General features: G+C 46.1%; 1 protein-coding gene across 21 annotated transcripts in view; it reads left to right on the top strand.

The window, feature by feature from the left end:
• The window catches only part of LOC110533185 (teneurin-3), a 411,381-nt gene extending 386,136 nt beyond the window's left edge, over positions 1-25,245 (top strand). For all 21 annotated transcript variants that reach the window (XM_036933615.2, XM_036933616.2, XM_090187570.1 and 18 more), the window contains 13 exons: positions 356-457; positions 643-816; positions 1,058-1,668; positions 5,060-5,235; positions 6,992-7,227; positions 9,121-9,417; positions 13,479-13,704; positions 13,937-14,265; positions 14,768-15,276; positions 15,544-15,823; positions 15,989-16,256; positions 18,521-18,651; positions 19,892-25,245. In XM_036933615.2, coding sequence (XP_036789510.1) covers positions 356-457; positions 643-816; positions 1,058-1,668; positions 5,060-5,235; positions 6,992-7,227; positions 9,121-9,417; positions 13,479-13,704; positions 13,937-14,265; positions 14,768-15,276; positions 15,544-15,823; positions 15,989-16,256; positions 18,521-18,651; positions 19,892-20,647 — 4,095 coding nt within the window. In that variant the 3' untranslated portion in view covers positions 20,648-25,245. The remainder of the gene's footprint in view (positions 1-355; positions 458-642; positions 817-1,057; positions 1,669-5,059; positions 5,236-6,991; positions 7,228-9,120; positions 9,418-13,478; positions 13,705-13,936; positions 14,266-14,767; positions 15,277-15,543; positions 15,824-15,988; positions 16,257-18,520; positions 18,652-19,891) is intronic.
• The last annotated feature ends 2,239 nt before the right edge of the window (positions 25,246-27,484 follow it).

Raw genomic sequence — 27,484 nt, 5'->3', positions numbered from 1 at the left:
GTGGAAGGAGGTGGTAGAGGGGTGGATGGAAGGGGTAGAGGGGTGGGAGGAGGGGGTAGAGTGGGGCCGGAGGGGTGCAAAGCAGCACTAGACTCACATCTCATCTGTTCTGTGTTTGTGGGTTGATTTGTTTGTTTCTGTCATCTTTACGGAACTTTTGCAGATAGTTTTCACCCCTTCAGGCTAATAAAGGTTCTGTTTGATTTCTTTTTCTTCTCCTTTAAGTGGATGTAAATTGTTTAGTGTTTTTGGGTCTGTAATGTATTTTTGGTTACGTGTCAGACCCCAGCTGTCACCCTTGGCGTTGGATAATGAGGATCCTAATAAATCAAATCAAATCTCTGCTCTGCTGTAGGTTCGTCTGGAGTGGCCCACAGCTCTGGCCATCAACCCCATGGATAATTCCATCTATGTCCTGGACAACAACGTGGTGCTGCAGATCACTGAGAACAGACAGGTGACCATCACACTCCCACATAGGAGCACTTCTATTACATACACAAATACGTTCATGCTGGTAGTGGGAACAATGCATGATGGTTAAGGCGAGATGGAAGGATGCACCGACCCATTGGGTCTGAATAAGCCTTGGCCAAGATACTGGTCGTCTCTTTGACTTGTGTTGTTGCTGTGTCCCAACAGGTGCGCATCGTGGCGGGACGCCCCATGCACTGCCAGGTGCCGGGTATAGAATACACGCTGGGCAAGCGGGCGGTGCAGACCATGCTGGAGGGAGCTGCCGCCATCGCCCTCTCCTACAGCGGCGTGCTCTACATCGCCGAGACTGATGAGAAGAAGATACACCGCATCCGCCAGGTCATATAGTCCTGTGATATAGTACAATGATATGTCATGAGATGCAAACGAAGAGGGGGGGGGAAAGACCAAGAACAACGTACTGTTGTATTTGTCGTTCTGGCTGGCACTGCTTTTGCAGCCTATTTTGAATATCTTTCAATGATTGTTATGTCATTGTTTTTACCCTCGTTGCACTGATTGTAAGTGACTCTGGTTAAGAGCATTCTGCTAAATGATTCAACTTCACATGTAAATGTAGGTGTCCACGGACGGCGAGATCACACCCTTGGCCGGAGCTCTGTCCGACTGCGACTGCAAGAACGACGCCAACTGCGACTGCTACCAGACGGGCGACGGCTACGCCAAAGACGCCCGCCTCAACTCGCCCTCCTCGCTGGTCGTCTCGCCCGACGGTACGCTCTACGTGGCCGACCTGGGCAACATCCGCATCCGCGCCGTCCGCCGCAACCAACCGCCGTCGGGCTCCGCCGTGTCCGGCCCGGGCTCCTTCGAGGTGGCCTCGCCGTCGTCCCAGGAGCTCTACGTGTTTGATTCCAACGGAACCCACCAGTTCACCATGTCTCTCGTCACCGGGGACTACAAGTACAACTTCAGCTATAGCAACGAGGAGGACGTTACAGCCGTGACGGATAGTAGTGGCAACACCTTGAGGATCCGCCGCGACCCCAACCGGATGCCGGTGCGGATCGTTGCCCCGGACAACCAGGTGATCTGGCTGACAATCGGGACCAATGGCGGGTTGAAGACACTGACGGCCCAGGGACAGGAGCTGGTGCTGTTCACCTACCACGGCAACAGTGGGCTGCTCGCCACCAAGACCATACAGATAGGATGGACCACCTTCTATGAGTAAGTAGTACTTACTGACCAGCAAAGACTTGGGGCTCCATTCTGACTGACTATCTGACTGACTATCTGACTGACTATCTGACTGACTATCTCACTAACGATCTGACTGACTATCTGACTGACTATCTGATTGACTATCTGACTGACTATTTGACTATCTGACTATTTGACTATCTGACTGACTATCTGACTGACTATCTAACTGACTATCTGACTGACTGACTGACTGACTATCTGACTGACTGACTATCTGACTAACTATCTGATTGACTGACTATCTGATTGACTATCTGATTGACTGACTATCTGACTGATTATCTGATTGACTATCTGACTTGGCTATCTGAATGGCTATCTGACTGACTATCTGACTTGACCATCTGACTGGCTATCTGAATGGCTATCTGAATGAATATCTGATTGACTATCTGGCTATCTGACTGGCTATCTGACTGATTCTATGACTGACTATCTAACTGACTATATGACTGACTATCTGACTGATTCTATGACTGACTATCTAACTGACTATATGACTGACTATCTGACTGATTCTATGACTGACTATCTAACTGACTATATGACTGACTATCTGACTGACTATATGACTGACTATATGACTGACTATCTAACTGACTATATGACTGACTATCTGACTGACTATATGACTGACTATATGACTGACTATCTAACTGACTATATGACTGACTATATGACTGATTCTATGACTGACTATCTAACTGACTATATGACTGACTATCTGACTGATTCTATGACTGACTATCTAACTGACTATATGACTGACTATCTGACTGACTATATGACTGACTATATGACTGACTATCTAACTGACTATATGACTGACTATCTGACTGACTATATGACTGACTATATGACTGACTATCTAACTGACTATCTGACTGACTATATGACTGACTATATGACTGACTATCTAACTGACTATATGACTGACTATCTGACTGACTATCTAACTGACTATATGACTGACTATCTGACTGACTATCTAACTGACTATATGACTGACTATCTGACTGCCCCACTGTTTTTTTTTTGAGAACGCTGCTATAAGAGAAGTCTATCTCCCTCTGATGTACCCTCAGACTGTGTAAGGAAGTGTCCTCCTTAAGTCCTAACTCTTACAACACGAAGACAACACGAAGATGTCCTTCATCATCCTATATCTTCTAGTGATTGGCTGTGTGTATACTATAGAGCCAGCAGCCATCTTTTCTGCACTTCCATCTGATCAGTATTAGTAAGGCAGGGGCTGAACAATGCCTGCTCAGCAAAACCCTGTCACACACACACATACACACACACACTCTCTCCCATACACACACATACACACACACCACACAACTCAGGGGAAATCTTTATATAAAACTTTCCGTTCCGTTTCACCTTGTGCTTGCACCACGTTCCAACACATGGAGGAATAGTTGTAAATTATGCAGTGTGTGTGTGTGTCATGCTTGGAGGGGAGCTCATCTGGGAGCCACACCCACTGTCACCATGGAGGAAATATGTAAAAATGGAGGGAGAGAGGGAAAGAGAGAACAGAGGGAGGAGAGTTAGAAGAGTGCGAGACAGAGAGAGTCATAAAGTGCTTGTTACTCCCAGAGCAGACATACACCAGCAGACACAGGGCTGTCACTACATCTCTCGCTAAATGTGATAGTAGGCTAGCACGCACGCACGCACACACACACACACACACACACACACACACACACACACACACACACACACGCTGACACTGCCTCCAGGCACCAAAATAGACTCCCAGCCATAATGGGACAGCAGAGGCCCTAGTCAGCTAGGCCAGTGTGATCATTCAGCTTCTATAGCCCCAAACTTTTACCACAGAGCCCTTGCCAAAAAGACTGCCTCTGAGTCTGAACCCAAACCCTGACCCCTATCCCCTCGTACAAACCAGCAGCCATTCATACATCGTCCCCACTGTAGAACTACAGTATCCTTAAATACATGTACAAAAACAAACAAATGTTTCCTGATCTGTCTCTCAGATATAGGAGAGACACTTCAAGACAAACAAATCTGTTCCATGTAGTGAATCTGTTATTCAGTGTGATTGTATGGGCTAATACCAGTAAAGATAAACATGTATATTTTTGGGGATACTTCAAGGGGTCTTAAAATTCAAAATCAAAGAGCAAAATGTTTCTTCCTTTTCATTCTTAAAACAATTCCATATATATTTTCCTCTTTTTCTCCCCTCTCTCTCCCTCCCTCTGTCTTCTCCCCTCTCTCTCTCTCTCTCCCTCTGTTTTCTCCCCTCTCTCTCTCTCCCTCCCTCTGTCTGTTTTCTCCCCTCTCTCTCTCTCCCTCCCTCTGTCTGTCTTCTCCCCTCTCTCTCTCGCTCCCTCTGTCTTCTCCCCTCTCTCTCTCTCCCTCTGTCTTCTCCCCTCTCTCTCTCTCTCCCTCTGTCTTCTCCCCTCTCTCTCCCTCCCTCTGTCTTCTCCCCTCTCTCTCTCTCTCTCTCCCTCTGTCTTCTCCCCTCTCTCTCTCTCTCCCTCTGTCTTCTCCCCTCTCGTTCCCTCTGTATTCTCCCCTCGCTCTCTTTCTCTGTCTTCTCCCCTCTCTCTCCCTCTGTCTTCTCTCTCCCTCCCTCTCTCTCTCTCCCCTGTATTATCCCCTCACTCTCTTTCTCTGTCTTCTCCCCTCTCTCTCCCTCTGTCTTCTCTCTCCCTCCCTATGTCTCTCTCCCCTCTCTCTCCCTCTGTCTTCTCCCTTCTCTCTCTCTCTCTCTCCCTCTGCTTTCTCCCCTCTCTCTCCCTCTTTCTTCTCCCCTCCCTCTCCCTCTCTCTGTCTTCTCTCCTCTCCCTTTCTCTGTCTTCTCCCCTCTTTCTCTGTCTTCTCCCCTCTCTTTCCCTCTCTCTGTCTTCTCTCTTCTCTCTCTCTTCTCCCCTCTCTCTCCCTTTCTCTGTATTCTCTCCTCTCTCTCTCTTCTCCTCTCTCTCCCTCTCTCTGTCTTCTCTCCTCTCTCTCTTCTACCCTCTCTCTCCCTCTCTCTGTCTTCTCCCATCTTTCTCTGTTTTCTCCCCTCTCTCTCCCTTTCTCTGTCTTCTCCCCTCTCTCTGTCTTCTCCCCTCTCTCTGTCTTCTCTCCTCTCTCTCTCTTCTCCCCTCTCTCTCTCCCTCTCTCTGTCTTCTCTCTCTCTTCTCCCCTCTCTCTCCCTCTCTCTGTCTTCTCTCTCTATCTTCTCTCCTCTCTATCTCTCTGTCTTCTCTCCTCTCTCTATCTTCTCTCCTCTCTCTCTCGCTCTCTCTCTCTGTCTTCTCCCCTCTCTCTCCTTCTCTTCTTCCCCTATATTTTTTTCTTTCTTTCTTTCTTTCTTTCTCCCCTCCAGTTATGACAGTGAAGGTCGTCTAACCAACGTGACGTTCCCTACGGGGGTGGTGACCAACCTGCACGGGGACATGACCGGGGCCATCACGGTGGACATTGAGACGTCCGGCCGCGACGAGGACGTCAGCATCACCACTAACCTCTCCTCCATCGACTCCTTCTACACTCTCGTCCAGGGTAAGTAGAGGTGGGGAGGTGTGTGTGTGTGTGTGTGTCTGTGTGTGTGTCTGTGTGTCTGTGTGTCTGTGTGTGTGTGTGTGTCTCAACTTTGTGAATACCAGTCATGAATTTTAATGAGCCACATTGATAACCAACAGCATTGATTAGTTGAACGTCAACACAATACTAATGACTTCACCAATTACTCAATGGGCATTAATCCCTGATCCCCTTTCATTATTAAAGAGGTCATAAAATAAAGACAGCTCAGAGATCAATATACTTAATCATACAACAGTAACTGTCTGTTTGTAGACAGAGGAGTGGAGTGGAGAGGAGAAAAGAGGACAGGGGAGGAGAAGAGCAGAGGAGAAGAGAGGAGATAAAATAAGAGGAGAAGAGAGGAGAGGAAATGATAGGAGAGGAAAGGAGAGGAAATGACAGGAGAGGTGGAGAGCAGAGGAGAGGAGAGGAGAGAAGTGCAGAGGAGAGGAGATGAGAGGAAAGGACAGGAGGAGAGCAGAGGAGAGGAAATGAGATTAGAGGAAAGAAGAGGAGAGGAGGAGAGCAGAGGATAGGAAAGGAGAAGAGAAAGGAGGAGAGAGGATAGGAGGAGAGAGGAGAGGAGTTGAGAGGAGAGGAAAGGACAGGAGAGGAGGAGAGGAAAGGATAGAATAGGAGCAGAAAGGAGAGGAGAGGAGAGGAGGAGAGCAGAGGAGATGAGAGGAGGAGAGCAAAGGAGAGGAGAGGAAAGGAGAGGAGGAGAGAGGAGAGGATAGGATAGGAAAGGAGAGGATAGGAAAGGATAGGAGGAGAAAGGAGAGGAGAGGATAGGAGGAGAAAGGAGAGGAGGAGTGCAGAGGAGAGGAGATGAGAGGAAAGGACAGGAGAGGAGGAGAGGAAATGAGATTAGAGGAAAGGAGAGGAGAGGAGGAGAGCAGATGATAGGAAAGGAGAGGAGAGGATAGGATAGGAGGAGAAAGGAGAGGAAGAGAGGAGAGGAGAGGAGAGGAAAGGACAGGAGAGGAGGAGAGGAGAGGAGAGGAAATTATAGAATAGGAGGGGAGAGGAGAGGAGAGGAGGAGAGCAAAGGAGAGGAGAGGAAAGGACAGGAAAGGAGGAGAGAGGACAGGAGAGGAGGGGAGCAGAGGAGATGAGGAGAGGAGAGGAAAGAAGAGGACTGGAGAAGAAAGGACAGGAGAGGAGACCTCTCTCCTCTAGGAGAGGAGAGTAGAGGAGAGTAGAGGAGAGGAGAGGAGAGGAGAGGAGAGGAGAGGAGAGCAAAGAAGAGGAGAGGAGAAGAAAGGAGAGGAGAGGAGAGGAGAGGAGAGGAGAGGAGAGGAGAGGGGCCTTGAAGGGTTCTATCAATGCAGACCCAACATAGGAATCTTCCATCCTTTATAAAACAGAAGGGGGAATGGGGTTCTCAAATCTGAAATCAGATGTTTCTTATTTAAGCAATAAGGTCCGAGGGGGTGTGGTATACGACCAATATACCACGGCTATACCACGCTGTTCTTATGCATGACGCAACGTGGAGTGCCTGGATACAACCCTTAGCCGTGGTATATTGGCAATGTACCACAAACCCCAAGGTGCCTTATTGCTATTGTAAACTGGTTACCAACGTAATTAGAGCAGTAAAAATACATGTTTTGTCGTACCCGTGGTATACGGTCTGATATACCTCGGCTGTCAGCCAATCAACATTCAACCACCCAGTTTCTATTCTTTATTATTGTCTTCATGGAATTAAACTTTCTCTCCACCACAGACCAACTAAGGAACAGCTACCAGGTGGGCTACGACCACTCTCTGAGGGTGATCTATGCCAACGGGATGGACACACACTACCAGACGGAGCCCCACATCCTGGCGGGCGCTGCCAACCCCACGGTGGCACGGAGGAACATGACGCTGCCCGGGGAGAACGGGCAGAACCTGGTGGAGTGGCGCTTCCGCAAAGAGCAGACCCGGGGGAAAGTCATCGTGTTCGGAAGGAAGCTCAGGGTGAGAAGGGAGTTTGATGGAGAGTGGCGGCCATTTTAGTTTGATTTTTTTGTTTTGTTTAAACTGCAAAGTCAATTAGCTATATCGTCAAAATATAAGCGGTAAATGAGGTATTTAGTCTTGATTTAGGGTTAGGCATAAGGCTTATGAGAGGAGCTGCCATTTTGTTTTGTAGGCAGATGTGGAGGTTGGGGGTTTCTTTTTTCCTTTTTTGGCTGTAGCAGCTTGGCACCTTTCACACACTTCCCAGCAGGCATAGCTGATTAAAACATCATTACTATCTGTCTAGGGGTTTCTTATGTGGATTCTAACAGTTGGGGTTTCACAGCCTCTCTCTTCCCTCTTGAGATGATTTAGTCAGATCTTTGGCTGCCACTTCCTTCTCGTTTTTAGCATGACATCATTCAAACATAGGCTACAATATAGGACGGGTCTTGGTCGAGGTTTGGTGCTAACTACCATATGGATTTAACCACTGCAAGGGAGTGAGACTATTAGTGACAGTGAGACAAATTAGTGACAGTTTGTCAGCGGTTAGCGAGGGACAACGATGCTTTATTGCCGCAACGTTTTGTCTCCTCCAACATCAAAGACAATATCTGACAGTCATTACCATTTACCCAACAAAAGGAAAAGGTGTACTTTTGTTTCCCTGCTGACTCGTCAAGGGTTAATTCCCTAATTCCCATATCTGATGCCTCCTGTATGTGAACTAAAGCTGATGGGACACACACATGGATGGGACACACACGACACAAACACACACGTCCTGCTACATCTAATGGTGGGGTTGCATATTCTGAGCCGTTCCCTCTGTCAGAGAAGAGGGCTGGTCTCCAAGGTATTACCCACTCCTCCTTCCAGTGTCTGTCTTCTTCTCTCTCTCCAAAGACTGCTCTCTGTATGTCCCAAATGGCACCCTATTCCCTATACAGTGCACTACTTTTGACCAAGACCCATAGGGACACTGTACATGCACTATGTAGAGAATAGGGTGGCATTTGGGACTCATCCCATTTCTGTCTGGATCTCAGCCTCCTCGTCTCATTACTGAAGAATGTCCAGGAGGAATCAGGGGCCTTCGCTTACAAAAAACACATATTGACATCCTTCCGCTGTTTTCTTTCCCTCGTTCTTTTTCTCGTTCCCTCGTTTTGCTGGCAACATGAAAACCTGAAGTGGGGGAGCGGGCAGGTAGGCTAGGTGGGTGTCCCCACGGCATCCATCCCAGCAGGAAATGACATGCTTTCTTATGGGAAATAAATTGAGGCCGGGGTCACGTTCTGTTGGCTAGTATTTCGGTGTGTCTCGGCGGCATTCCGAAGGCCCCTGTCATCTTCAAATGAGTCTCAGCTCCCACTAGGCTGAGAGAGAGACTCTGCATGGTTACCATCACCATATTATTCTTATTCTCACTCTCTCGCTCTCTTTCTCTCTCTCATTCTCTCTGTCTCTCCACCTCGCTGAATTCCTAGGGGGGGTCATTTATGAAAGCAAGAGTTTGAACACACGCCAGCCAGTCTCTCACTTTAATGAAACTCCCTTCACAATAACGGCTAATCGAATGCTAATAATCCCTTAAATGAATTTAGTGTCAGTCTTGAGAATCTATCACGGTAAACAGCGGTTTAAACAAACAGCGGGTCATTGGGAGGCGATAAATAGCGGTTCTGTGTCGGGAATTGACTTTGAAAGGCGGTTCAGTTCACAGTTTCATCATTTCTCCTCTTGTGTTTGTTAGCTTTTTGTTTTAAAAGTTCAACAATCTGTCCGCATGTAAATAAAGTGGAAATAATGTATTGTTAATAAACATTACTCCTCAGACTGCAAACCTTTTTATTGGATTTGTACAATATTTATTGGATTTGTACAATAAACTTCTTTTCTCTCAAGGTGAACGGCAGAAACCTTCTCTCGGTGGATTACGACCGAACTCTCCGGACAGAAAAGATCTACGACGACCACAGGAAGTTCCTGCTGAAGATCGTGTATGACACCCAGGGCCACCCTACTCTGTGGGTCCCCAGCAGTAAGCTGCTGTCAGTCAACCTTACCTACTCCAGCACGGGGCAGGTGACCAGCCTACAGAGGGGTCCCACCACAGAGAGGGTGGAGTACGATGGTCAAGGGAGGATTGTGTCCCGAGTGTTCGCCGATGGAAAGACCTGGAGTTTTACATACCTGGATAAGGTAGGAACTAGAGGAAGGATGATCGGCTAGATTCAGCCGCGGGCCAATTATTTTCTGGACCGGATGGTCAGGGGGCCGGAACATAATTCCAAATGATTTGTCGACAAATTGATCGCAAGAAGCCCAAACAGATATAATGTTTGACTAAAACATAATCATTTCAAACCTGGCCTAGATTTATATACGATCACGCTTCTCTCTATTATACGTGGGAATACTTGGGAACAGATTTCTTAAATTAAAATCACTTGGAGAAGATTTCCTGGTGTTTTTACTCTCTTTTATGTCCAACAATAAAAAAAATAATAAAAAAATTGCTCAGAAAACGTGCTGCCAGTTGGGGAACGTGCTGCCAGTTGGGGAACGTGCTGCCAGTTGGGGAACGTGCTGCCAGTTGGGGAACGTGCTGCCAGTTGGGGAACGTGCTGCCAGTTGGGGAACGTGCTGCCAGTTGGGGAACGTGCTGCCAGTTGAAAAACCCACATCCACACACGCATACACACACTCTGTTGCCATGATCAGCAACACCAGCAAACACCCCATATTGACAATGCAAAAACATTGTGAAAAAGTAGTTGAGGACTTAGTGTGAATGCACTTGCATCACCGATCAATTGCATTCCAACTAGTGTTTTGGTGAGTAGCTGAACCGATATAGTCAATGTCAAACGCAGCGCCACTTTGTTTGCTGTCAAAATGTCCCTCTTAAACTCCACTCCGCTGTGTGCTGAAGAGCAGTGTTCCTACACCCTGGCATTACAGCGTCAGCTGATAACTACACCGTGAGTCTCCCCTATGAACGCCCAGTAAGCTTTACCCACACACACAAACACAACCACTTTCTGTCCCTCTTTAACCATAGACGAGCTGTTCAAATCTGTAAAGACCGGTGCATCTCCTGCTATAAAAGGATTAGTGGTGGGGATAGTCGTCTATTTTCATTGTCAGCACAAAAAACACAAGGTTATTTTCTGAAGATGAAAACAGTGGAAAATAAAAAAAGCCACTAAAGTCATTGAAGGCCCCCTTGAAAGCTATGAGTGTCAAAACAGAAAAGATGCTTTGAAAAATATACAAGGGAGTCTGCACAGGCTCTATAAAAGGACCATATTCCCTTTAGGTAGTAAGGGATATATAAAGAGAGGGGAGAGGAGGTGGTGGGGGGAGGGGGGGGGGGAGAGAGAGAGAGAGAGAGAGAGCAACAGCAGGAAGATAAAATAGACATTGTTTGTGGATGCTAGTGTACAGAGTGATGGCTTAAGAGGGACTAGTGAAGACCAGAGTTATGGAAACGAGACCCAGGGGAGAGGAGGAGGCTGGAGCTGGGGTTTAGACAGCATGGGGAGGCCACAGGGACACAACACAGAGAGAACAGAGAGAGAGAGAGGGTGGGTGGGTGGGACACAGAGAGAACAGAGAGAGAGAGAAAGATGGAGAGTACAGAAGGAGAGAGATAGAGAAAGAGTGATAGACGGTGGGACAGAGAGAGAGAGAGAGGGTGGGACAGAGAGAGAGATAGAGAAAGAGTGATAGATGGTGGGACAGAGAGAGAGAGAGAGGGTGGGACAGAGATAGAGAAAGAGTGATAGATGGTGGGACAGAGAGAGAGAGAGGGTGGGACAGAGAGAGAGATAGAGATCCCAAGCTAATTCCCCAGAGTAGCAGAAACTTTTCTCCGTTCTCACTTCCAGGACAAGCTGTAGAGACGATCCCAGAGGTTACGTTTACATAATGACAAATAAACTACACTGAACAAAAATGTAAACGTAAAGTATTGGTCCCATGTTTCATCAGCTGAAATAAAGGATCCCAGAAATGTTGTCCCACAACACAATGCCACAGATGTCCCAATTCGAGGTAGCGTGCAATTGGCATTCTGAGCAGAAATATCCACCTGAGCTGTTGCCAGGGAACTGAATGTTAATTTCTCTACCATAAGCTTCCTCTAACGTTGTTTTAGAGACTTTGGCAGTACGTCCAACCAGCCTCACAAACGCAGACCATGTGTGTGGCGTCGTGTGGGCTGGCGGTTTGCTGATGTCAACGTTGTGAACATAGTACCCCGTGGTGGCGGTGGGGTTATGCTATGGGCAGGCATAAACTAGATATAACGAACACAATTGCATTTTATCGATGCAAATTTAAATGTACAGAGATACCGTGACGAGATCCTGAGGCCCATTGTCCTGCCATTCATCTGCCGCCATCACCTCATGTTTCATCATAATGCACGGGCCCATGTCGCAAGGATCTGTACACAATTCCTGGAAGCTGAAAATGTCCCAGTTCGTCCATGGCCCGCATATTCACCAGACATGTGGGACAGCATTCCACAGGCCACAGTCAACAGCCTGATCAACTCTATGCGAAGGAGAGGTGTCACGCTGCACGAGGCAAATGGTGTTCACAGCAGAAACTGACTGTTTTTTTGATCTACGACCAAACATCATTTGTGACCAACATATGCATATCTGTTTTCCCAGTCATGTAAAATCCATAGATTAGGGCCTAATTAATGTATTTCAATTGACTGATTTCCTTATGAACTGTAACTCAGTGAAATATTTCAATTCAGTATAAGTTTGAAATAGGGCTGGACACCGCCCACCCACCCGGTGGTTGCCTGCCGGCCAAGAGCTCTGGTAGAGTGACCAGCAAGAGACATATCCCTGGCCAAACATATGTTGCCACAGTAGCCACACACACACACACACTCACACACACATAGACACAATCACACACACACATACAGTGAAACAGACAGACAAACATACACAGGGACACAAGCACAGTGCCTGGGGAGCTTGTGTTAATGTCTGTTCATGTATGACAGACAAGGTGAAGGATCCTCCAGGCAGACTCCCTCTTTAGAGAGAGAGAGAGATAGAGAGAGAGAGAGACATGCAAACAAACCAACACAGCCAGAGATGCATATCAGAATCCTGGAGGGACTGGAGTGAAGTTGTTGTTGTTATTGACTCACTAAGATGCTCTCTGCTCATCTATTCTGAGCCTTACCTTCCTACTTCCTACTTATGGGCCTCATTCTTCGGTAAAAAATGTTGTTGTTGAAATCACGACCAACCATCCGCTAACTAGCATAGCGACTGCGTCCCAAATGGCAGCTGATTCCCTATGTAGTGCAGTACTTTTAGCCACAGCCCCATGGGCCCCGGTCAAAAGTATTGCACTACATAGGGAACAGGGTGCCATTTCAGACGTAACCATCCACTTCCACTCTCCCCCCCGCCGCTATGCAAAGTAGCTAATTACCTGCTGTTTGGCTAAGTGATTGTGACTTCCACTGGTGCCTACCTTTATGAGATTAGTAGGTAGACCCTACACTACTCCACACATACACACATACACACACACACACACACACACACACACACACACACACACACATGGGCGGAGAAGAAAGGAGAGGAGTGCTAGTAAATGCCAATAATTACGGAACACTTTAGAATTAATGCAGTGAAGTGCATTTAACAGAGTTCTGCGTTTAGAGACTGGGAGGGAGGGAGGTCAAGGGTAACTCAATTAAAATAAAGAAAATCTTTCAGGAAAGGGAATGTTAATTCCTGGTTTAGCGCTCCATTTGAATTTGTAATGTACATTAGAGTTAATAAATTCTTATTCTTATTCTCTCTTTTCTCCCATTCCTCTCCCTTCCCTCATTCTCCTTTCTTCTTCTCTCTTCCCTTTCTCCCATTCCTTTCCCTTCCCTCATTCTCCTTTCTTCTTCTCTCTTCCTTTTCTCCCATTCCTCTCCCTTCCCTCATTCTCCTTTCTTCTTCTCTCTTCCTTTTCTCCCATTCCTCTCCCATCCCTTATTCTCCTTTCTTCTTCTCTCTTCCCTTTCTCCCATTCCTCTCCCATCTCTCATTCTCCTTTCTTCTTCTCTCTTCCTTTTCTCCCATTCCTCTCCCATCCCTCATTCTCCTTTCTTCTTCTCTCTTCCTTTTTTCCCATTCCTCTCCCATCCCTCATTCTCCTTTCTTCTTCTCTCTTCCTTTTCTCCCATCACTCTCCCTCCACCTCCGTCCTCCTCCCTCCAGTCCATGGTGCTCCTGCTCCACAGCCAGCGTCAGTACATCTTTGACTACGACCTGTTGGACCGCCTGTCTGCTGTCACCATGCCTTCGGTGGCCCGTCACACCATGCAGACCATCCGCTCCCTGGGCTACTATCGCAACATTTACAACCCCCCGGAGAGCAACGCCTCGGTCACCGTCGACTACAGCGAAGACGGACAGCTCCTCAGAGTGGCCCACCTAGGGACAGGTCAGACAAATGTCAGAGCTGCTACGGTTGTGTTGTGTGTTGAGTGTGTCTAACGTCCTTGTCTCGTCTGTCATCAAGTACATTTTTTATTTTTTATTATCACAAAAAAAAGAGAACATTTTCAGAAAGTTTAGGCAAACTTCACCTGAAACTGTATTGCCATTCAACAAATATTGCTAGGAATTGATGTTGGTGTTGTACACAGAATAACCGCCCACTTCTACATCAACAGGTCGTAGAATTCTCTACAAGTACCGACGACAGAACAAAATGGCGGAGATCTTGTATGATTCAACGAGGGTTAGCTTCACCTACGACGAGACAGCCGGTGTGCTGAAGACAGTGAACCTCCAGAGCGAAGGGTTCATCTGTTCCATCCGGTACCGGCAGATTGGACCGTTGGTGGACCGGCAGATCTTCCGGTTCAGTGAGGACGGCATGGTGAACGCACGGTTTGATTATACCTACGACAACAGCTTCCGGGTCACCAGCATGCAGGCTGTCATCAACGAGACGCCACTGCCCATCGACCTCTACCAGTTTGACGACATCTCCGGGAAGGTGAGGTTCTTCAATTTCGTCTAAAACCTTATTTTTTTAAATGTATTTTATTATCCCTTTCTCTCTCCAATTTCGTGGTATTCAATTAGTAGTTACAGTCTTTTCTCATCACTGCAACACCCGTACGGACTTGGGTGAGGCCCGTTCATCCTCCGAAACACAACCTAACCAAACCGCGCTGCTTCTTGACACAATGTCTGTCCACTTAACCCGGAAGCCAGCCGCACCAATGTGTCGGAAGAAACACCATGCACCTGGCAACCGTGTCAGCGTGCACTGCGCCTGGCCCGCCACAGGAGTCGCAAGTACGCGATTGGACAAGGACATCCCTGCCGGCCAAATGTCTATATTTAGTTCATTTAAAAGTCCAAAAATGTATGTAGACATCATTTTATTTATATCTTTATTCGCTTTTTTTCTCTCACACATTTCATTATTTTACTAAAAGAGTGTATGTGATTTAAATGCTCTTTAATTAAATAAAGTTTGATTTGATTTGAAGGTGGAACAATTCGGAAAGTTCGGTGTGATCTACTACGACATCAACCAGATCATCTCCACGGCCGTCATGACCTACACCAAGCACTTCGACGTCCATGGGCGGATCAAGGAGATCCAGTACGAGATCTTCAGATCCCTCATGTACTGGATCACCATCCAGTATGACAACATGGGCCGGGTAACCAAACGCGAGATCAAGATCGGACCGTTCGCCAACACGACCAAGTATGGTTACGAGTACGACGTGGACGGTCAGCTCCAGACGGTCTACCTCAACGAGAAGATGATGTGGCGCTACAACTACGACCTGAACGGCAACCTCCACCTGCTCAACCCGGGTAACAGCGCCCGGCTCACCCCGCTACGCTACGACCTCCGAGACCGCATCACGCGGCTCGGGGACGTCCAGTACCGGTTGGACGATGACGGGTTCCTGAGACAGAGAGGAGCTGAGATCTTTGAGTACAACTCCAAGGGCCTTCTGGAACGCGTCTACAGCAAAGGCAACAGGTTAGTTGGACGATTGGTGACCGTACCGGACTGTACCATCCATACCCCACTGTAAACATACACCCAACTTGGATTTAATTTGTATTGTGTTGTTTGCTGATAATTCTTGTATGTTTTAAATGTCTAAATTGCTTCAAATAATTCATCCTTCACTGCTATTAATACTCTGTAATGTTTCCTAATTGTAAAATCTCTCTCCCTCCCTCCCTCCCTCCCTCCCTCCCTCCCTCCCTCCCTCCCTCCCTCCCTCCCTCCCTCCCCCAACAGTTGGACCATCCAGTACCGCTATGACGGGTTGGGCCGCCGTGTGGCCTCCAGAACCAGCCTAGGCCAGCACCTGCAGTTCTTCTATGCAGACCTGAACTACCCGACCAGGATCACTCACGTCTACAACCACAGCAGCTCAGAGATCACATCTCTCTACTACGACCTGCAGGGACACCTCTTCGCCATGGAGATCAGTAGCGGAGAGGAGTTCTATATCGCCTGTGACAACACCGGAACCCCTCTAGCAGTGTTCAGTAGTAATGGGCTTCTTCTGAAGCAGGTAAGGTTTCAGACCAGTTGGAAAGGCCTCATGTACAGTCCCCGATCCTCTATGTGTTGTTAGTTGGATTAAATCGAATAAAAGCTAGTCTAAATCTAAAAGTATGTAAATCTACATATCCAGCGAGGTGATCGTTATTCAATGTGTTTCATGATTCTTTTCCAGGTGCAGTACACAGCCTACGGCGAGGTCTACTTCGACTCCAACCCTGACTTTGTCCTGGTGATCGGCTTCCACGGGGGTCTCTACGATCCTTTGACGCGTCTGCTGCATTTCGGGGACCGGGACTATGACATCCCGGCAGGGCGCTGGACCACCCCAGACATCGGGACGTGGACGAGAGTCGGGAAAGACCCGGCGCCGTTCAACCTGTACATGTTCCGGAACAACAACCCTGTCAGCAAAGTTCACGAGGTCAAGGAGTACGTCACAGGTGGGAGACGGTGAATTCACTCTAGTTGACTGCTTGTAGCTTTATGTAAGACATGAACCTTCCTGATGGTTTATAGAAGAACGAGTATGTCACAAATGGGACCTATAATGCACTCTGATTTACTCCCTATAGCTTAGCCAAGCAGATACAAACCAATGTACTGCAATGCACAGAACCATGGTCTCATTATATTTGTCTGGCACCTTGCCATGTAGAACGGTAAGGCCTGTTATGGCAATACAGTAGGGACACGTTGTCATTGCATGATGACCATAGATAAACAGTCTATTGTGAATAGACTATTAGTATGAATATTTTATGGCTGTGAACTTTAATAATTGTCTAGCGGTGGCATATCACCTCATTGCTATGCATCACCATGATATTGCTATTGTTTTCAGCAGTTACCCTTTCCACATGATTATAGTTCTGGCTAAACATGAAAGGTATGACTCGAAATTACTATTTTCCCCTCGGGACATTCCAGTTTGTCCTATCCTAATCTGAAACATTGGGACATCAAATCAAATCAAATGTATTTATATAGCCCTTCGTACATCAGCTGATATCTCAAAGTGCTGTACAGAAACCCAGCCTAAAACCCCAAACAGCAAGCAATGCAGGTGTAGAAGCACGGTGGCTAGGAAAAACTCCCTAGAAAGGCCAAAACCTAGGAAGAAACCTAGAGAGGAACCAGGCTATGAGGGGTGGCCAGTCCTCTTCTGGTTGTGCCGGGTGGAGATTATAACAGAACATGGCCAAGATGTTCAAATGTTCATAAATGACCAGCATGGTCAAATAATAATAATCACAGTAGTTGTCGAGGATGTAGCAAGTCAGCACCTCAGGAGTAAATGTCAGTTGGCTTTTCATAGCCGATCATTAAAAGTATCTCTACCACTCCTGCTGTCTCTAGAGAGTTGAAAACAGCAGGTCTTGGACAGGTAGCACTTCCGGTGAACAGGTCAGGATTCCATAGCCGCAGGCAGAACAGTTGAAACTGGAGCAGCAGCACGTCCAGGTGGACTGGGGACAGCAAGGAGTCATCATGCCCGGTAGTCCTGAGGCATGGTCCTAGGAAAGAGAGAATTAGAGAGAGCATACTTAAATTCACACAGGACACCGGATAAGACAGGAGAAGTACTCCAGATATAACAAACTGACCCTAGCCCCCCGACACATAAACTACTGCAGCATAAATACTGGAGGCTGAGACAGGAGGGGTCAAGAGACACTGTGGCCCCATCCGAAGATACCCCCGGACAGTGCTAAACAGGAAGGATATAACCCCACCCACTTTGCCAAAGCACAGCCCCCACACCACTAGAGGGATATCTTCAACCACCAACTTACCATCCTGGGACAAGGCCGAGTATAGCCCACAAAGATCTCCGCCACGGCACAACCCAAGGGGGGGCGCCAACCCAGACAGGAAGATCACATCAGTGACTCAACCCACTCAAGTGACGCACCCCTCCTAGGGACTGCATGAAAGTGCACCAGTAAGCCAGTGACTCATGGGGTTAGAGGCAGAGAATCCCAGTGGAAAGAGGGGAACCGGCCAGGCAGAGACTGCAAGGGCGTTTCGTTGCTCCAGAGCCTTTCCGTTCACCTTCACACTCCTGGGCCAGACTACACTCAATCATATGACCCACTAAAGAGATGAGTCTTCAGTAAAGACTTAAAGGTTGAGACCGAGTTTGCGTCTCTTACATGGGTAGGCAGACCATTCCATAAAAATGGAGCTCTATAGGAGAAAGCCCTGCCTCCAGCTGTTTGCTTAGAAATTCTAGGGACAATTAGGAGGCCTGTGTCTTGTGACCGTAGCGTACATGTAGGTATGTACGGCAGGACCAAATCAGAGAGATAGGTAGGAGCAAGCCCATGTAATGCTTTGTAGGTTAGCAGTAAAACCTTGAAATCAGCCCTTGCCTTAACAGGAAGCCAGTGTAGGGAGGCTAGCACTGGAGTAATATGATTTTTAAAAATTGTTATAGTCAGGATTCTAGCAGCCGTATTTAGTGCTTTATCCGGGTAGCCGGAAAGTAGAGCATTGCAGTAGTCTAACCGAGAAGTAACAAATGCATGGATTTGCATCATTTTTGGACAGAAAGTTTCAAATTTTTGCAATGTTACGTTGATGGAAAAAAGCTGTCCTTGAAACAGTCTTGATATGTACGTCAAAAGAGAGATCAGGGACATAATATCCCTCAGGGGCCTATTCTCTCATGGTCACAATGTAATTCACTTTTCCATGGTTACAGATGTCAATATCTGGCTGGTGACGTTTGGGTTCCACCTTCACAACGCCATCCCCGGGTTCCCCATCCCCAAGTTTGACCTCACACAGCCATCCCTGGAGATGAAGAAGAGCCAGCTCTGGGACGACCTGCCGGTATGTAGTATCCCTCCGCCTTCCTACCTCCCTCCTTCCACCCATCCATCCTTCCCTATCCCTCCCTTCCGCTTACTTACTCTATATCGCCGGTATCGTACTATCTGCCTCTCTCTGGGGTTAATTTATCCTCTATCTCCACTGTCATATCCCTCCGCCTCATTCTGGTTTATTACAATATCCCGGTATGACGTATGCCTCCGCCTTCCTCCCTCTAGTCTAGTTTATTTACCCTATCTCTACTGTCATATCCCTCCACCTCTCTCTGGGATTTATTAACCTTAGCTTGTTATCTCCACTCTCATTTCCGTACTGTGGTTGTACTGAGAAACTGAACCTACGACCACAATCTCACAGCACAGCTGGCTGGAAGACCAACCAACCCACCGTGTTGATTTAGCTTGTTAAGACACACTGCCAGGGAAGAAGAGACAAACAACGTTCAGGGTGGTCCACAGTTCACCCATGGCTACAAAGTACAGAGAAGTCACAGACACACACACAGACACACACACAGACACACACACATACACACCAATTATACCGCAGCTGAATCATCCTCTGGTTTGTCTTTAAATAAAGTCATTATACACACGTATTTGAAGTGCAAATGAGTCCCTTATTGGTTTAACTACGTTGCCATGACTGTCGCTTCTTCTTCTTCTCTCTGTGTGAAATGAACAAGCTGTTGCTCCTCCCAAACCCAACAATCCCATATTTCTTTAAAAAAAACTAAGCTTGGATCTTGGGGTTGGGGTTTTTCTCATAACAAACTAACAAAGTTCTCCCTGTGATCCTTTTTCTTGCTAAAACAATATTCCGTGTTTTGTCTCCATATAAATTGGACATTTCTAGAAGAAAGGGAACCTCTGAATGACTGAAGCTGGAGCACTTCTTCACCCTGTCAGGCTGGGATTTGGTTTCATATTGTCCCTTGTTTTTTGGAGAATCATTTTGTTTTTCTTGAGATAACACAGTACTAGGGGAATAGCCACCCACTGGGCACAGACGTCAATTCAACATCTATTCTACGTTGATTCAACGTAATTTCATTGAAATGACGTGGAAACAACGTGGATTTAACCACAGTGTGCCCAGTGGGTAAAGAAACACAACAGGCTTTACAAACTGAACAACCCCATAGAAGTGTTCGTTAAGGAGAGAGAGTTCTGATTTGATATCTGTGTAACTTAGACGTTTCTCTCTCTCCTCCCTCTCTTCTCTCCCTTCTCTGACTCAGTCCATCTCGGGGGTGCAACAGGAAGTGACCCGGCAAGCCAAGGCTTTCCTGTCCTTTGAGAGGATGCCGGAGATCCAGCTGAGCCGCCGGCACTCCAACCGGGAGAAACCCTGGCTGTGGTTCGCCACCGCCAAGTCGCTGATCGGTAAGGGTGTCATGTTGGCGGTGACGCAGGGCCGTGTGGTCACCAACGCTCTGAACATCGCCAACGAGGACTGCATCAAGGTCGCCGCCGTCCTCAACAATGCCTTCTACCTGGAGGACCTGCACTTCACGGTGGAGGGACGTGACACGCACTACTTCATCAAGACCAGCCTCCCGGAGAGCGACCTGGGAGCGCTGAGGCTGACAAGCGGGAGGAAGTCGCTGGAGAACGGAGTCAACGTGACTGTGTCCCAGTCCACCACCGTGGTGAACGGCAGGACTCGGCGCTTCGCCGATGTGGAGCTGCAGTATGGCGCACTGGCGCTCCACGTGCGTTACGGCATGACTCTGGACGAGGAGAAGGCGCGTGTTCTGGAGCAGGCCAGGCAGAAGGCGTTGGCGAGTGCCTGGTCCAGGGAGCAACAACGGGTGAGGGAGGGGGAGGAGGGGGTGAGGCTGTGGACGGAGGGGGAGAAGAGGCAGCTGCTGAGCGGAGGGAAGGTGCTGGGCTATGATGGGTACTACGTCCTCTCCATAGAGCAGTACCCCGAGCTAGCAGACTCCGCTAACAACATCCAGTTCCTCAGGCAGAGCGAAATAGGGAAGAGGTAACAGACAGAATCCTCGGCACTGGCCGCCAAAGAGACTACCCCCTCCAAATCCTGCCCCCCAACCTCCCTCGCCTCCCCTCTTTTCTCTAAAAAGGGGGAAAGTCCAGGCTAGTGCTGTGTTTAGCGCCGCCTAGCTGAAACAAACACAGTAAAATGTAGAAATATCTCAAACTGAACTAAACCTAATACTACCACTGTGGGACGGCTCCAACTGACGCAGATGTTTGTCCCGTGCTATACAGCGTTGAATGGACTGTGGACTCTCTTGAAAAGAGAGGGAAAAAAAGTCAGAACTCAGTTTTGTGAAAGGAAAAAAAGTTGTTGTTTTTTAAATCGACTTCCTGCTATTTGCTTTCGGAAAAAATATTTTAAAAAGGAAGAAGAAATGTGTTTACATACGCATACCACTACAACACGTCTGGACTAATAGAAGAAAAGCCTTCTGGTTTCTTACACAGGACAACGTCTATAATCTGATTCTACATCCTGACGACTGACCTTTGATTGACCTTTGTGTACTGAAAAGGGTAGTATTGTTGTTCGCAGCAGGACCATGGTGGCATCAAAAGACAGTCAAAACAGTCACTTGTTGAAACCACTTGCTTGTTCTCCTGCTTTTCTTTCTAAAAGGGACAAAACAGCGCCCACCAAGTGACTTCTTTACCAATACTAGATCAAAGTGGGACGTTTTGGGAATCGGGAGGGTGTGTGTGTGTGTGTGTGTGTGTGTGTGTGTGTGTGTGTGTGTGTGTGTGTGTGTGTGTGTGTGTACAATGGAGACAATTTGTGTGTGTGTATGTACAATGGAGACAATTTGTGTGTGTGTATGTATGGAGGAAGTTAATCAATGAAATGAAATGAAAGAATCATATCCAACCAATCTTTTGAAAAACAATGTGAGACAGTATCTTTATGGATTTTTTTATTAAGATGAAAAATTCCAAACTTATCCGTACATCAATATTAGCCTCTTAGAGAAAGTAATTTATGTACAGTGTTTATACATTTAAAAAAATAAAATCGTAAAAAATATGATTTTTTTTTTCCTTCGTCATACGTTACTGTTTATGCTCTTCATGAAGTTTTCAATATTTTATCCTATTATAATTCATGGTAATGCTTATTGAAATAACATTTTAAAAAATCAACCCTACTGTATTATTGATTTCTGCATTGAGAATATTCCAAGTAGGGTTTTTAATTTTGTTTTGTTTTTGGCACTTATATTTTGTATTAGAAAAGTGTCAGTTGAATGGTCGATGTCAGTCAGACAACCATATGTCTTAGGAAATACTAGACTACTACTATGAAGAGCAGGAGAATAGTTTGGCTATGCGGTACGGTAGTATATCCTGCCTTGTGGAAATAGCCTTTCAACCTTAAGTCCTTTTGAGTAGGACACAAGGAAGGGCCACTTGTCCTTCTTCAGCTAGAGGGTTTGAAAACAAAACCCCTTGGTTGTCTTACCTAGATATTATTTCTGCTTTTCCTATAACAAAACCATGCTCTTTCTTAGATCTCAGCTCAAACGAGAAGGCTTCTCGTAATCACTATTAAGGATGGAAAATTCCAGAAACTTGGAAGATCCAATTGGGATTTATGAAAAACCTGGTAATTTTGGGATCGTTTCCAGAATTTTCCAGTCCTAACCACTATAGTTCTTTGCTCTTTCTCTACCTACTTTAGGAAGAGCTTAACTCATCAATAAAATGTATTTATAAAGCCCTTCTTACATCAGCTGATGTCACAAAGTGCTGCACAGAAACCCAGTCTAAAACCCCAAAACAGCAAGCAGTGCAGGTGGCTAGGAAAAACTCATGTTCCTTGTACCAGCACAGAGAGCACAGATATGACTGCAGCAGTGAGAACTGAACAGAACCAAATACGAGCCTCTTGACTTGAACAGAAACAACACCACCATAATCCAAGGGACCATTTAACATCATGCTCGTAAATGTATTCCTCCAACTTCACTTCTTTTATCCTAAACATGGCTAAAATCAAGTGCAAACACAATCACATCAAACGGTTCATTAGATAGAGCAAAGGGCAGAGTTTAGCTCAAGTTCCGGAGGGGAAAAGAGCGAGAGAATAAACCTGGCAAAAGCCTACAAACGGCTCTATGTGCACTCTGGGTAATCTTTCCGACATAACCTAAATGGCTAGTGAGTGTAATGTAAAGGAGTTGCCAGGGTGATGAACATGTCATCAGCACTATGAACTAACTCTCCCTACTCATCTCTCTGCCTGAGGGGGATAACACACATATTCACCCACAGAAAGAGAAATAAACGTTTTTTAACACCAAACTATGACCATTTCAAAGATTTGAGTTGTTGTGATGATCTGAACCACACTTGAGGAAACTTAGCCAGTCACACGAACACTACATCCCCAGGAGCCCAAACGCGTGTTTCCTCATGAATGTTGTTCTGGAGGCATCTCTGCAGAGTGGTCACTAGCTGGCTCAGTCATAACATTAACACTAACCTTAACCACACTACTAACCCTAATGCCTAATCCTATCCTTGAAGTAAGACCAAAAATCAAATTTTAGTTTTCATGGATTTTTCCAATAGAGCCAACTTTGACTTTCCAGCGGGTCTAAGGGGAAATCGCTCAGTTCTGCCTCTAGGATAAGACTCGTGAAAATAAGCGTCAGCCTGCTACCCAAACAGAAGATTACAACACCCTTCCTCAGATGTTTCTCATGTTTCCATGTTGCTTTTTCAGTCAATGTGACCGCCTCATACAGTAGTTCAAATCTGTTTCTTTTGTAAACAGTTTGTAAAAAAGACTTAGCGAATGAGAAAGTATTGTTTTTTTGCTTTATGATTTTTTACACACACACATATATATATATATATATATATATATCAATCATTGAATTGTATTGCCGAGCTTATTTTTCTATTCATGTGTGTGACAAGGTGGACAGAAGGTGGAAGGACTTATAGTCCCAGGTTGTTTGTGTGTTGATTTGACTATGTTGTTGTCGGATTTTCTCTGGTGTTATTGGTTGGTCTTGGTCTGTACCATGTGCCATTTATTCTGCAGGGGGAGTCAAAGTTGATCCTACCCCTGCTGTATCACATTGCTACTATGATGCCCCCCTCTCCCCCATCGTCAGCCGAAAGTGCAGTAGCCCAGCCACATACAGTGGCTGAAGACCAGGACTCAACATACTGAGTTTTCCTTTTGACTTTGCTGATCTCTCAAAATAACACTTCCCCCAAAATTAGACAAACATACACTTTTAGTGCTGTTCTGTTTTACTAAGTAGAATGTGCCAGTCTAGCAATGTGTCAGACACCTATTGGAGCGGACACACACGTGCTAGAAGGAGGGGAGCATTTGGTGTTTCGGGCCTGAAAAGGGGTCATCCCACAAACATGCAGGAAGCAGTGTGTTCTGGGTATTGTTTGCATGCTTACAAAGTAAAACCCCCTTCCATCCGTCAGTCATTGTTTCCCATCCATGTTAGAACAGACATTTACATATCTACATGGTTAAATGCTTCTGTATTATATTGCACTACAATGTAACAGCGTTATTGCTTAATGCCTAGTCCATATAATAACCTTAAAGTGCTGGTCGATGCCAGGTCATAACCTTTATGTCTGGGCTCCAGGTAGAAGCTTCCCCTTAGGCACAGATCTAGGATCAGCCTCCAACTCCAATCCTACTTAACCATTATGGGGTAAAATACAAAACTGGCCTTAGATCAGTGTCTCTAAAGGCATCATACCTACCTTCCGCTTTGTCTGAAGATGGTGATTAGGTAGAGGAATTTCCTTTCTCAAAGAACTTCCTGACTTTAGCAGGAGAGGCTCATGGGATCGGTACCACTGCTGACCGTAACGCTGAGTCATGCACCAGCGTCGCTATAAATATTATATTACCGCCATTTTGGAGAATGATGTCTATAGTGATGTCACCACTAGCACCACCACAGCCACCTCTCTCACCCTATCACAAAAAACACACATCTGTTCTGCTGTGTCACACAGTTTACAGACCTGAAGGGACAGCAAACACGGCGACGTTGAGACAACGTCGTGTGGTGGTTGTGTGTTCGCTGGGCGTCTTCTGTATTGTGTGGTGATGAGAATTTGAGCAAAGAAAATGTGTATTTTTATTTTTGTTAATTAAGACCCTGTTGTCCAGAGTCACAGGTTAGCTGATGTTTTGGGTTTGGAGATTGAGGGAATTTGATAAAGATTTTTCTATGTATTTTGTCATTTGTTTTCGTTCTCTGCTAAATGAAACAGATGGGCGAAAAGGGATTTTAATTGTTCAGTCAGTCCTCTCTTTGTAAAGGTACAACATATCTTTTTAATTTATTCAGAGATTTGTTCATTTTTTTCAATTTTTTCACTTTCTTTCAATCGACATCCTCCGCGAAAGTTTCATCATAACGATGTTGTTTTTATATAAACAAACATTGCTGTTTTAGAGTGCAATTAAAGTGCAATTTTAATGTAAGTTCCCGAAAGGTCATTTCCGGGGATGCAATCCCTTTTATCTCCCAGATGTTAAAGATCCAACAGAGATCAATCATGATAACAATAAACATGTCATACTGTGAAGGTTTCCGAAGCTCTGCTTGAACTGCTCTTTATTTACTCTCAACGTACTGGATCCACACACACACGCACACACACGCACGCACGCACGCACACACACACACACACACACACTGTTCCTAACGTGTTTTTTGTTTGCCGCACCATTCTCTGTAAAAAAAAATGTTAAAAAAACCTAGTCACTGTCGTGCGTGAAGAGCCCAGGAGGCCGGACGTACTGGAACCGGCGTGCCTGCTTTATATAGCAAGCCACGGTCACGTGACTCAATGTCTGTAGGAGCGAACCATTTTGATGAACGGGAGGGTGTACCTAATAAACTGGCCACTGAGTGTATATATTCATCAGTGTTATATCATTTACTGTTGGTTGCACAACATTTATTTCTAGTGTTGGTGGTACCACTGAGACAAAGCTCTTTCTCAATGGCGAACGTGCATTTGACGTTTGGCACTATCCACTGAGTTTTAAAACTACAGCGTGTAATATGGTTCAATGTGCCAATTAATCAACAGAGTTTTATACATTTTGGGGTGTTGAAGCTGAAATTTGAGTCATGTATGCTGTGTTAAATACCGTACAAAAAAGTATAACAGAGAGCAATGTACAGTATGGTGAACTTAGCAGAACGAGGAACTTGTAAGTGCATGGGGGCCGCCATCTTTATGCACCTCCTGTAATGGATCTCGTCCTCCTCTTCTGAGGAGGAGTAGCGAGAAGGATCGGAGGACCAATGCACAGCGTGGTAAGTGCCCATAATGTTTAATCAAACAAAACAGAACACTGGAACAAAACAATAAACGTGAATAAACGAAACAGTCCCGTGTGGTAACAAACACTGACACGGAAGACAAACACCCACAACTCAAAAGTGAAACCAGGCTACCAAAGTATGATTCTCAATCAGGGACAACGATTAATGACAGCTGCCTCTGATTGAGAACCATACTAGGCCGAACACAGAAATCCCAAATGATAGAAAAACGAACATAGACAACCCACCCAACTCACGCCCTGACCAGACTAAAACAAAGACATAACAAAGGAACTAAGGTCAGAACGTGACACCTCCGCTATTGCCTAAAAAGTCCTCTTCTGATTTTGAAAAACAAAAAATTGATCAGGTGAAAGCCAACCTAATGATGAGATTCCACCATATTGTTTTCACCTGTCAAGTCTTTTTCAATCAGTGCAGATGAACTGAAGATGGGCGAAGAGGACATATTTTTAAGCAATTGAGCCGTGTCTATTTATATGCATGATCTCCACCTAATCCTGAGCAAATGCATATACAAAGGTTTTATAAATGAGGCCCCTGGTGTGTGTGCGCATTCTCCAGCTGACCAGTAACATTCACTGAGGAAGTAAGTTCCCAGGACAAGCAACAACCTGCGGAGAGCCTGGGGTGCGTTCAGCAGGACCAAACGTTTCAAAACATTCAGATAGAAAAATGCTATGTTGAGCAAATATGCCTCTCTGACATGTAGAATGAAAGGAATCACGTCGGCTCAACGTTCGACAACGTCTGGCTACTGAACGGGATCCTGAGCTGTGTAGCCCTGATAGGTGAAGATGCCTTGGATCAATCATACACTTTTAGAAAAAAGGTTATTCGGCTGTCCCCATAGGAAAACTATTTTGGTTACAGGTAGAACCCTTTTGGAAAGGGTTCTTCATGGAACCCAAAAGGGTTCTACCTGGAACCAAAAAGGGTTCTCTATGGGGACAGCTTTAAAAACGTTTTTAGGTTCTAGATAGCACCTTTTCTTTCCTAAGAGTGTACAGTATGCCTTGGGACCTCAAGAAGAAGAGAAAGCCGGACAACCCTACCGGGTAGGAAACCTTATGACCAAGCAAGCAAACGCACTATAGGAACCCTTGACACCGATAAAACAGTATCTAAGGACTTTTTTTAAGGACTACGAAGGCCTAATGGTCTTGGAGGGATCATAATACAGAGTTGGAAGACAACCCTTCCAGGTAAGAGAGCGAGCATTCTAGTAGATGAAACATAAATACTCGTTTCCCCATTGACAACCATACAACCACCAAAACTGACTGCCCCACTGCCATAGGTGAAGTTGTCTTGACTTGGAGCAGTCATATATGCCTTGGGACCCCAAGAAGAAGGGGAAGAGTTTAGACAACTGCCAGGTAAGAGAGAAGACTGCAGATTGATTAGATGAATGATGAATATAGATTTTCCCCACTGTAGCTACTGAGGGAACCTGACAACCAAGGGACAAAAACTCTA

Source organism: Oncorhynchus mykiss, chromosome 10 (genome assembly GCF_057628025.1).
Source record: "Oncorhynchus mykiss isolate SJ-2025 chromosome 10, ASM5762802v1, whole genome shotgun sequence".
In the NCBI taxonomy this organism is placed as follows: domain Eukaryota; kingdom Metazoa; phylum Chordata; class Actinopteri; order Salmoniformes; family Salmonidae; genus Oncorhynchus; species Oncorhynchus mykiss.
Note: the sequence above shows the minus strand (reverse complement) of the source record. Positions and strands in the feature narration are given on the sequence as shown.